Here is an 11,308-nt window from a genome sequence, read left to right on the forward strand (position 1 = left end):
AAGTTTTTGTTATAATAATACAAATGATCAAAAAACTATATGAGTAAAAATCATCATTTAATATATATCAATATTAAAAATACACATATATATATATGTTAATGTCATTTAAATTTAATTATATACCATATAAAATAGAAAAAATATTTTTTGGATTAATGAAATTTGTTTGTGTAGTCACACTAATTTAAGTATATATGTAATAATTAATGTGTTTTAATTATTAAATATATATTGATTATTTCATAAATATGTAAAATAATACATAAAAATAGTACATAAAGTTTATTATGCGGAAGACGCAGATCTTAAACTAGTTGTATCTTATTATAACTTCACTACAATGATGAAAATGATCTTATCCTTTTGAAATGCATGGACGTATTATTAAATACGTACGTTTCTCTTGGGTCGTATCCGTTACTGAACATTTACCAAAGATTTAATTTCCTTTAACGTCTAAGTATTGAAGGAAAATCTGTTGATTACTGGGGAATAGGCAATCAAATAGTTCTAACAGATCTCTCATAAATAAAAAAAAGGATAAGGATCATATAAGTCAAACCTAATCCAGTTTCTAAAACTAATAAAAATCACACATAAATATTTTAGTATAATTATACATGAGATAATATCCACTAAATGAAAGTGATCCTTAGTAACAAATGAAATAATCCTTTTAGCAAAAAAAAAAAAAACAAATAATCGGAAATAAAAGAGGATTATATGTGTTTATCCAACAATCCTTAGGTAAACCTTGCAAAAGACGTAACATGGATCTCATTAAAAAGGCAAAAAATCCGGTCAAAGGACCAATCAGGCAATCACTGTTCTTATAAGATCTTATACATAATTAGTGATGAACCAATCGAATATTTCGAATTTAATTAGTTACCAAATACATTTTCCGATATATCCGATAATGACGATTTTAAATGGATAAATCTAATAGATTTTAATTAAAAGTTTAAAACGTCTAGTGGATTTGACTAAACAAAGTGATCCTAAACGCTTCTATATAAACACCTCCTTCATTCTCTAACACTTCTCACATCCAATACCTAATCTCTCCCTCTGTTCTCTAATTCTCTAACACACTCATCCCACAAATGGCTACATCCACCGGCGAGAAAAGCTTGATCGTTTCATTCGGCGAGATGCTCATCGACTTCGTCCCCACCGTCTCCGGCGTATCCCTCGCTGAAGCTCCTGGCTTCATCAAGGCCCCCGGTGGCGCACCTGCCAACGTCGCCATCGCCGTTTCCCGTCTCGGTGGCCGAGCTGCTTTTGTCGGAAAGCTAGGTGACGACGAGTTTGGTCACATGCTCGCCGGAATCTTGAAACAAAACGGCGTCTCTGCCGAAGGTATCAACTTCGATACTGGAGCTAGGACGGCGCTTGCGTTCGTGACGTTAAGATCCGATGGTGAACGTGAGTTCATGTTTTACCGGAACCCTAGCGCCGACATGCTCCTCCGTCCTGATGAACTCAATCTCGATCTCATCAAATCTGTACGTTATTTTTACATTTTACTTAACTTTTTGTATGTAACGGTTGTTGACACACCTAACGTAGAGGTCAAGTTAGGTTACGAAATGCTCTGTTTTGTTTTATTGACACACCTAACGTAAAGGTCAAGTTAGTTTACAAAGTACTCTTTTATTTGTAAGTGCTCTGTTTTGTTTTATTAACATACATAACGTCAAGGTCAAGTTTAGGTTGAGAAGTGATTTGTTTTGTTTTGTTTTGTTTTGTTACAGGCTACGGTGTTCCACTATGGATCGATAAGCCTCATTGTTGAGCCATGTAGATCTGCGCACCTGAAAGCCATGGAGGTGGCTAAAGAAGCTGGTGCGTTGCTCTCGTACGACCCAAACCTGAGGCTGCCATTGTGGCCCTCGAAGGAGGAGGCTAAGAAACAGATCCTTAGCATCTGGGACAAAGCTGAAGTGATCAAAGTCAGCGACGAAGAGCTTATGTTCTTGACTGGGTCTGATAATGTTGATGATGAGACTGCTTTGTCTCTGTGGCATGATAACTTGAAACTTCTCTTGGTCACTTTGGGTGAAAAGGGTTGTAACTATTACACCAAGGTAATTTTTTTTTTATTTTTTTTGGAGTTTTGACTTTACTATTAAACGTTACTTAAGTTGTTTTCTTTGTGCTTGTGTGATTATAGAGTTTCCGTGGATCTGTTGATCCTTTCCATGTGAAGGCAGTGGATACAACCGGTGCTGGTGATTCATATGTTGGTGCCTTGCTTTGCAACATTGTTGATGACCGCTCTGTTCTCGAGGTAAACATAACATCAGATTAGTCTTTGGCTAATTTGGTATCGTTGCTTCGATTGTTGACTGTGTTCTTGTGTCTTTAACAACAGGACGAAGCTCGACTTAGAGAAGTGCTTAGGTTTGCGAATGCATGTGGAGCCATTACAACTACCAAGAAAGGAGCTATTCCAGCTCTTCCTACAGAGTCTGAGGTTCAGAGTCTCCTCAATGGAAACTGATCTAGGAGTCTAGGACATGTCTGGTCTTACGATTTCACGTTTTTTTTTATTTCCTTTTGTTTTCGTTCAGTGTTCAGAGAACAGTTTGATTCATAAATTAAAACTCTCAAGTTTAGTGAACGATTATTTATTAAGATCGAGTTTTTATTTTAATGAAAAATAACAAAACATTCATGATGCTAAACACAACAGCTTTCATTGAACAGAGATTTAGAAAAAAGAACACCAACGAGCTAACAAGTTCTGGTCCTGCGAAAAAGCTTCATGAACCACTCATTCTTGTAATAAGCCACTATGTATCCGATTGTGATTCCAAATACAACTCCAGGTGCAAATCCTATTCCTGCTGCCATCCAACTCAACCATTCTCCTTCTTCATCTTCTTCCTCTTCTTGTAATGACTCCGGCTGTTCAGGTTGTTGTGATGTTGGCTCAGCACCACTTCCACAAACGTCCTTAAGAGAAGAAACAAGAAGTCCAGGATTCCCCTCGTAGGATGAGCATTTCTGTCTCTGAAATTGCGTGCCTTGTGGTATGGAGCCTACAAGCTGATTATGTGAAACATTAATCCACTCAAGTGAAGAAAGCTTTCCAAGCTCTGGAGGAATCTCACCAGAGAGCTTGTTTTGGGATAGGTCTAGTGATTCCAACACCGTAAGGTTGGCCAAAGATGATGGGATGTGGCCTGTAAAAGCATTGCTGGACATATTCAGGATACGAAGTTCCTTTAGTAGACCAATAGATTCAGGAATTTGTCCATGGAGTTGGTTTCCTGAAAAATCGATGGCTGTGTAGACTTTGAGGATACGTTCCATCTCCATTGATACACCTTTAGCCATCAACACAATTGAAGCGTAGTATTGGTGGGGAAGAAAAGCCCCAATGTAGTCTGGCTCTGTAGAGTTGTTGCCTGTCTTGGAGGATATCCCAGTCCAGTTCAGGAAGTAGTCAGACGGTAAGGTGCTGAGGAAGTCATTATGTGATACATCGATGATCTTCAACTGAGGAAATCCCGACCAAACACCGTCAGAGTGATGTAACTTGCCATAGAACTTATTGGAGTGGAGGACAAGAACTTGTAGCTTCTGCAAAGAACTCAACTGGAATGGAAAGGTATCCTTGAATTTGTTGCTTTCCAAGTTTAGAACTTCCAGAGAAGAGCAATTGATGAGAGATGCAGGAAGCTTTCCTTCCAATAGGTTGTGACTGATGTCAAGTGTCTGTAGCTTCGTCGCGTTGATAAATATGTCAGGAAGAGTTCCGTTGAGGCTATTGTTATGAAGCTTTAGATCACTAAGAGAAGTCATGAGAGTCCCTAAGCACCAAGGAATTGAGCCGCTGAAGTTGTTGTTTGACAGATCTAGGATGTATAGAGAGGTTGATCCACATATTGAAGAAGGTAACTCTCCGGTGAAGTTATTCTTAGAAGCAAACAAATATTCGATAGAACTTGATGGGATGAATGGTGGCCCTTGGAAAGCATTTGAACTTAGATTCAAGGATCCGTTGAAACCACTGAAAGAGTTCCTAGAAAGATCCAGATAGTCCAACTCTGGTAGCCTCCACAGCCAGTCTGGTACTTGACCTTTCATTTTGTTGTTGGAAAGGGCTAGATCATGTAGATGTGGATTGTTTCTAATGAACTCGGGGAACTCAGTGACTTTGCATCTTGACAGGTACAAAAATTCCAAATTTGATGAAAAATCAGAAGTGATGTTTGTCGTTGAAAGAGGGATTCCCGAGAGAGATAATCCTGATAGGTGTTTGAGAGGCGGAAAGATATTTAAGTCAACAGGGATGACGTTGACCGAGTAATTGTTACCGCCAAGAAACAAATATTCTAAATTAGGCAACAAAGAAGAGATATTCTCAATGCCAAGGAGGTCACTGAAATGATTTATATCCAAATCGATGTGAGCCAGTGAGGAAATCTTGAATAGGGATGCAGGAATGGTTCCAACAAAAGAGTTTCCGCGCACAGAAAAAAAATGTAATCTGGAGATTTGGCTTATATTAGGTGGAAGGGAACCTGAAAATTGGTTATAAGAGAGATCGAGAGTACGTAGCTGGGTCAAATTGAGTAGTGCAGATGGAAAGTTCCCGCTGAGTTTGTTATTAAAGACATGAAAAGATATCAACTGTTTTAGATTGCCAATTGAAGAGGGAATTTCACCAATGAAATTATTGTAACTAAGTCGAAGAAAAGAGAGATGAGAAAGGTTTCCAAGTGAAGATGGAATGGTACCTGAAAAGGATGTCTGTGCAATATTCCCAGTAGGTTGCACTTCTCAAGAATAAGCCATCTCAGAGACGACATGTTTGAAAACTCTTTTGGGATTTCTGAAGAGATGTTCACATAGCTCATATCTAGTTCTCTAAGGTTCCTCAAGTTTAGAGCAAGAAGACGGAGAAATGATGGTTCCACAATCGATAAATTACTTGGTGTATAATAAGAAGAAGAAGAAGACAGATCAAGAGACACCAAATTGGTTAGTTGAACAATTTCTGTTGGAATCTGACCGGAAAATGAAGACTCGGAGAGGTTAAGCCTCTCCAAGCCCATGAGTTTGTTGAACTTAGCTGGGATTGTGGAATCAAGGAAGCTGTTATAAGCAAGGTTAAGACTCCGGAGATGCTGCAGTCTAAAAAGACTACTGTTTGGTTTGAGCCGGCCATGAAGACAGCTGCAGCTAAGGTCTAGCCCGATCACCTTGTCCGACTTGGTATCGCACATTACACCATGCCAGTTGCAATAGTCGCTCTTGTTTGCCCATGATTTCGTCTTCGGATCAAGAAACTCACACGACTTTTGAATCTTAAACTCGTTCTTGAACTCCAGAAGAATATCACTTTGGTCAGGAGAAGAAGCAAAAGTGCTCAAAATTCTTGAAATTGAATAGAGAAGAACAATGGTACGAAGAAAGATGCTCATCATTGATGAGTTTGAGCTTGTCATGATTTGTTTCTACTTTTGCTACCAGCTGCGTGGATGTATTTAAAATGTTTCTCAAAAGCTCCGAGAAAATATTCAATTCAAATTTCAAACTTTCATTACTTTTGTTTCTTTCAGACCAACCGAACTTTTGATTCACACTAGAAAGAACTATTTATAATGCATAGGTGTAAGGAAAATAGGTGAAAACACATTTTTAAGACAAAAAAAAGTTTAAATAGTTTAGGGTTTTTGCACTAGACGACTACGTTACCTTATTTAATTAGGTGAATGGCTATGGTACTGTATATTTTTCATAAATACACTTTTACCCTTATTATATCTACTAGTCAGACGCAGAGATAGACTTGACACCGCTCCTTTATTTATCTTGCTTCTGAATTAATATTAAATTTAAACCACTATTTGCCTTTAGATTCTTCAATAATTCCCCGTTCGATACCAAATCTCCAACACCACAATCCTTCTCTCTGTTCCATCACCTCCCACAAAAATCCTGATTTGAAAATCCTAGATAATAATCATGGCTATGGACAAGGACAACAACTATGCTAGCAACGTCGCTGTCACCGCCAATCAAGATTAACGAAGCGGTTGCCGAAGGATCTCTAAACCGGTGTCGTCTCAGAATCCGTAAGTGGAAGCGAGAAAGGAGAGGAAGGTGCGGAGACGGCAGTGGCGGTGGATGATGAGAGCGGATCAAATTTGGTTATAAAGCTATCTACCCGATCTTCCTCTGCTCGAGCTCCCTTCAACAATCTGAGTCTAATCAATTCTGATCTTGTTGTCGCTCGCACGCTCCAAGAACATGCATGCCTCTTTCTTTTTCGACATCTCTTTGTTTCAGATTTTTTCTGAGTTTCTACGTTTGTATCCAACTGAATCGCTGATTCGGCGCCGACGGCTCTAGCAAGTAGCAGACATCAATCATCAGCTACAAGAAACACTTCTCTTGGATTTTCCCCAACCCCTTTCTTCAGGTAAAACCACTTACTTGCAGGTTTCCACATAAATTCAGAGCAACGTAACATATATTTGATGTGTTGCAGGTGGATTTGGTCGCAACAATTTATATTGAAGATAAAGAGTGAGCTTTTTCCTATCTCCCTCTCTTAATTTTTTTCTGTTATGTAGCATTTGGTTGAATATAAATTGTGTTGCCACTAATGACGTTAATGTTCATAGCATTCACATCACCATGTTTGACGTTAAAGTGCTGTTGAGGACAGAAATGTAAAAGTCATGCCTTTCATCACCATGTTTGCCAATTAATAAAAATAATGCACACTTCTGTAATTTCTATTCTTGTTTTGGTTATTCACCCAAATGAGCCTAATAGTTTAACTTGAAGGAGTTAAAATTAAATTAATTATGTCTCGAAACCTAAGAAGTTTTAAAATTAAAATAATATACATCTAAACTATTAAAACATGAGAACAAATAGTATTTAGTCCTAAGTTTTTCTCAATAATTACAATAGAATGTCACTGTGATCAAAACGCAGTAGTTTTACGCTTTTGCTAACCCAAAATTTTTGTAAACTACAGAAACGTTAACTCGTCTCATTTGGTACACAATCTTATTAATTAAATTATACCAGCAGGTATCATCTATCTTACTAAAACTCAAGTATAAAATTGGAGTGTTTGGAAACTTGAATAGGACTATTAAAAAAATTTGGAGTGTTTGGAAACATGAATTATAGTCTTTAAAAAAAAGTTAATTTTGTTTGGAAACAAAGATAGTATTATTAAGAAAAAAAGTAATGGGCTTATGTTATTAAGAAAAATTAAAAGTCCATCATATTATAAGAAACTATCTATCTGCCAAATTTAAAATATACGAAAATGGGTCAATCTAATTGCCTAAAACTTTTTCTTTTCTAAACTAACCATAAAACAAAATTTAAACTTTATACACATATTTCAAATCAAAATAATAATTTAAAGTTAATTTATATCAAAAATTGATTAAAAAATAATACATATATTCAAAAATAGATTTTTACTAAACTATTTTTCAATAACCATTATAAAAAAATATTGTCAATATATATAATAAAAATACAATACAAAGCCCAATTTGAAATACCAACTCAAATTATGGTTTTTATATTTCATATTAAGTTTTAAAAATATAATATATGTAATTATTTATATGATGGTACATATAAAATATTATTAATTATATGATTACTTATATGATGGTACGTATAAATATGATTAATTATATGATGACAGTATACGATATATAATAATGAATAGAGATGGGATTTCGGGCACCCATACGAGTTTGATTCTGATCGGTTTGTGTTTCGGGTTTTCGGGGTCAAAGATTTAAGCCCTGTTAGGGTGTTTCTAAATTGTGGTTTGAGTTTGATTCAGATCTTTGCGGATTTGGTTCGCGTTTGGATAACCCATTTAAATTATTTTTAAAGTTTTAAATCATTATCTATTTTAAATTTCTCAAAATATATAAATAAAATAATATATTACCTATAAATTTGAATAACATATGTCAGAATACCTAAGCTTAACATATCAATTGGCTTGATTTAAAATTTTGGATACGGAATCAATAATTATTTTAAGTATTTTTGGTGATTTGAGTATACTTTAACTATTGCAGATATTTACTTTTGACTATCTATATATATTTTTTCAAGTATTTAAACCAATTTAAAAGTATCATTCTTAATGTTTTATATACGTTAAATCTAAAAATAATTAATATATATATAAGTATATAAATCTAATTTTTAAATAAATTCGGGTACCCGAATACTTCGGTTCGGATCAGATTTAGTTCTCTAAATAACAAAATTTTGAATAATTCGAATATTTAATTAATTTATGTTCGGGTTTGGTACTATATTTTCGGATCGGTATCGGTTCTGTTCTTTGGATTAATTTTGTAAAACCCTAATAGTTACATGAAAAACAAATATGAACATATTTTTCAAAATATATACCCGCGCGCCTGCGCGGATCAAAATCTAGTATACTATTCGAAACCAATACTCAAGATTTAATAGTTGATCAACAACACATACCTTATATTATTCCAATCCTGTACTCCATTAAATCTATGGTTTAAAATAGTTTTTTTTCTATAAGCTAACCCATTAGAAACAAAACCAAACGATTCATCACGATTTCTTAATCATAATCTAATCAATATTAAGTTTCTGGTTTTATATTTTGGCCAATTTATATTCTGTCTATATTTGTTTAAATTACGCATACCAACATTTTGTATATAGGTCTAATCAAGGTTTGGTTTAGCTAATTTATGGTTTTGTGAATTTTTCGTTTTTTCTGACTACAAAATCGAAACTAAATATGATATTTTCCTAATATATAGCTTAGCTAATTTATAGTTTAGCAAATTTATTATTTGAGAAAAAGACGAGGATAGCATCAAACCAAGTTTTTGTTCCAAACTAGCACTCAAAGCTCAAAGTCACAAAAATAAGTTTCATTAAAGAGGTAAATATACAATTATACTTCTTGGGTTAATTAATTCAAACCTTAGACCATCTCCAATGCTACACTATAATTTTCTCTATATTTCACTCTAAAATAGAGTAACTCTATTATAGAGTTGGATTTGCTCCAATGGTTCACTCTATAATAGAGTTACTCTATAATAGAGTGAAATATAGAGTATTTTTGTTTTTTCACTCTATATTTGGAGTAAAAAAACAAGAATACTCTATATTTCACTCTATTATAGAGTAACTCTATTATAGAGTGAACCATTGGAGCAAATTCAACTCTATAATAGAGTTACTCTATTTTAGTGTAAATTATAGAGGAAAAAATAGAGTCCCCTTGGAGATGCTCTTAGGGTTTAGAGTTAAGGGGTTTTGGAATTAGGGTTTAAAATTTTATAAAATAAAAAATAAATACTAAAAATTTTAAAATAAAAATTTTAAAAACAGTTTCAAAGAGTATTTTTGAATTATAAAAAGAAATCTGAAAAAAAAAATTTTAAAAAAAATTCGAAAAAAAATTTCAAAAAAACTTATAAAAAATTTCGTATATGAAAACATATAATCTGAAACTATAAAAAAAAAATTATTTTTTCATTTTTTATTTTTATTTTATTTATTTTTATTTATTTTTGTTTGTTTATTTAATTTTAAACCAAATGTATTAGGGATATTTTACCCTTTAATAAATGTCATTTTTGTGATTTTCTCCTTCTAATGCCATTTTTGAGACAAAAACCCAAAAGGTGCTATTATTGACAATTACCCTTATTATTTGGCGTATTTTTGATTGTTTTGTGTTCAAAATCTAAACTAAATATGTTATTTTCCTTACACAACTCACTACCAGTTAAAAATGATCCCTAATTCCACACAATCGCTATTAACCGCATTAGATCATAACTAAATATTTGTTTCTTCGGAAACAAAACAAAATCCCAACTGTTTTTCTATTTTTACGTAATCATCATATCATAAAAAGATATCTATTAAATAACAAGATCATCATCTATTCTATTAGAACCGAATTACATAATAATACTTGACTATTTTAAAGTGGATTTTTTAAGATTTGTTTTGTTTTTTTGACTAATTATAGTCAGTTCATTTGTTGTTTTCATTTAAGTGTTTTATTATATTTTTTACATTTTGATTTCACTCTTTCAAACTACTTCATTAATTGTAATTACCATAATAATTCGATGTCATTTATTTTACATATCTATACTATACTAAAAGTAAGATATCTTGATCAGATAGCCTGTCCACGTTCTCAAAAAAAATTAGCCAATAGAAAACTTATGTTTTGCCATGTCACTACGTCTTTTGTCGACTCAATATGAAATGGGCTTTTTGTTTTGTTTTAATAATTAATCATGGCCCATGTGAAGTCCACCTTTCTAAAGCTAATCTTCTCCTAGGTAAACGGTGATTGTATCAGGCGCTTCGATTCTCTTCAATCGTCGTTTCTTCACTTTATCTCAACCAATCTGAATCATTAACTTCTGTTCTCCTCCGTTTTAAATCATACCCTCTACTGTTACATCAAACAGAAATCTATATCTCGAGCTCTGTTTTGTTTGGTTTGTGGTCTTTCATTCTGATAGTGATTTTTCATGTGCAGAACAATGTTTTCTCTGCGTCATCATCACATACCTGAGTATGATATCGGAGAAGAAGTATCCTGATCCAGTTCTCGAAGAGCCAATCTTAGCTTTTGATCCACTCTCAGCTGCTTTGACGATGATCTCTTGCAGTGAAGACTCTTCGCAAGGGCTTTCCGAACGATCTCAGTATCGGGCTATTGCAGAGTGGTGAACATCTTCTTGACAATGTCTTTTATGAATGTAAGCAAGATCTCATGATGAAATCAAGTATGGAGCGATTTCTGTTGTTTTAGACATCAAGAACATCACTGCCGTGACAATGGCAGCAATCGATAGAAGGGCGTAAGATCGGGGTAGTTAATCTTTGATTGGTCACAGGCACAAAGGTAATTTCCCTTATTTTGCTCACTTGGATTTTGGTTTTGATTACGGGATGCCACGAGTCTTTAAAAGATGACATATAGGTTTGAAAAACATATAACATTTGCGCAAATCTTCCCTTTTGCATTTATTTTCCCTGTGTAACTGACCTATTTGATGGATTCCTTTTTTTTTTTTACTTTGAAGTTGGGGACAAATGGACTATACCAAGCACTGACAAGACACAAGTCAAAATCAGGCACTCAGTCACGGACTCATGTGGTCATATGACAATATAGAGAGCTTTGCCAACATGGGTAAACATGAATTATAAATGTTTGCAGCTTTTTGTATGGAACCAACAGTGAACACAACCAGCTTTGAAT

At 34.1% G+C, this 11,308-nt stretch overlaps 1 protein-coding gene, 1 long non-coding RNA gene and 1 pseudogene across 2 annotated transcripts; 2 read left to right on the forward strand and 1 right to left on the reverse strand.

The window, feature by feature from the left end:
* Positions 1 to 1,059: 1,059 nt before the first annotated feature.
* LOC111200353 (probable fructokinase-4) lies at positions 1,060 to 2,669 on the forward strand. Its single transcript, XM_048741279.1, has 4 exons — positions 1,060 to 1,511; positions 1,761 to 2,093; positions 2,180 to 2,296; positions 2,381 to 2,669. Exons 1-4 carry the CDS (start codon positions 1,110 to 1,112, stop codon positions 2,507 to 2,509), a joined length of 981 nt encoding a protein of 326 aa, XP_048597236.1. The 5' UTR covers positions 1,060 to 1,109; the 3' UTR covers positions 2,510 to 2,669.
* A 14-nt stretch (positions 2,670 to 2,683) lies between these two features.
* LOC106365038 lies at positions 2,684 to 5,509 on the reverse strand (annotated as a pseudogene).
* Positions 5,510 to 5,648: 139 nt separating this feature from the next.
* On the forward strand, positions 5,649 to 6,755 carry LOC111199303. Its single transcript, XR_002653266.2, has 2 exons — positions 5,649 to 6,442; positions 6,512 to 6,755. It is a non-coding gene; the product is annotated as an uncharacterized LOC111199303 (long non-coding RNA).
* The last annotated feature ends 4,553 nt before the right edge of the window (positions 6,756 to 11,308 follow it).

This window comes from Brassica napus, chromosome A9 (genome assembly GCF_020379485.1).
Source record: "Brassica napus cultivar Da-Ae chromosome A9, Da-Ae, whole genome shotgun sequence".
In the NCBI taxonomy this organism is placed as follows: domain Eukaryota; kingdom Viridiplantae; phylum Streptophyta; class Magnoliopsida; order Brassicales; family Brassicaceae; genus Brassica; species Brassica napus.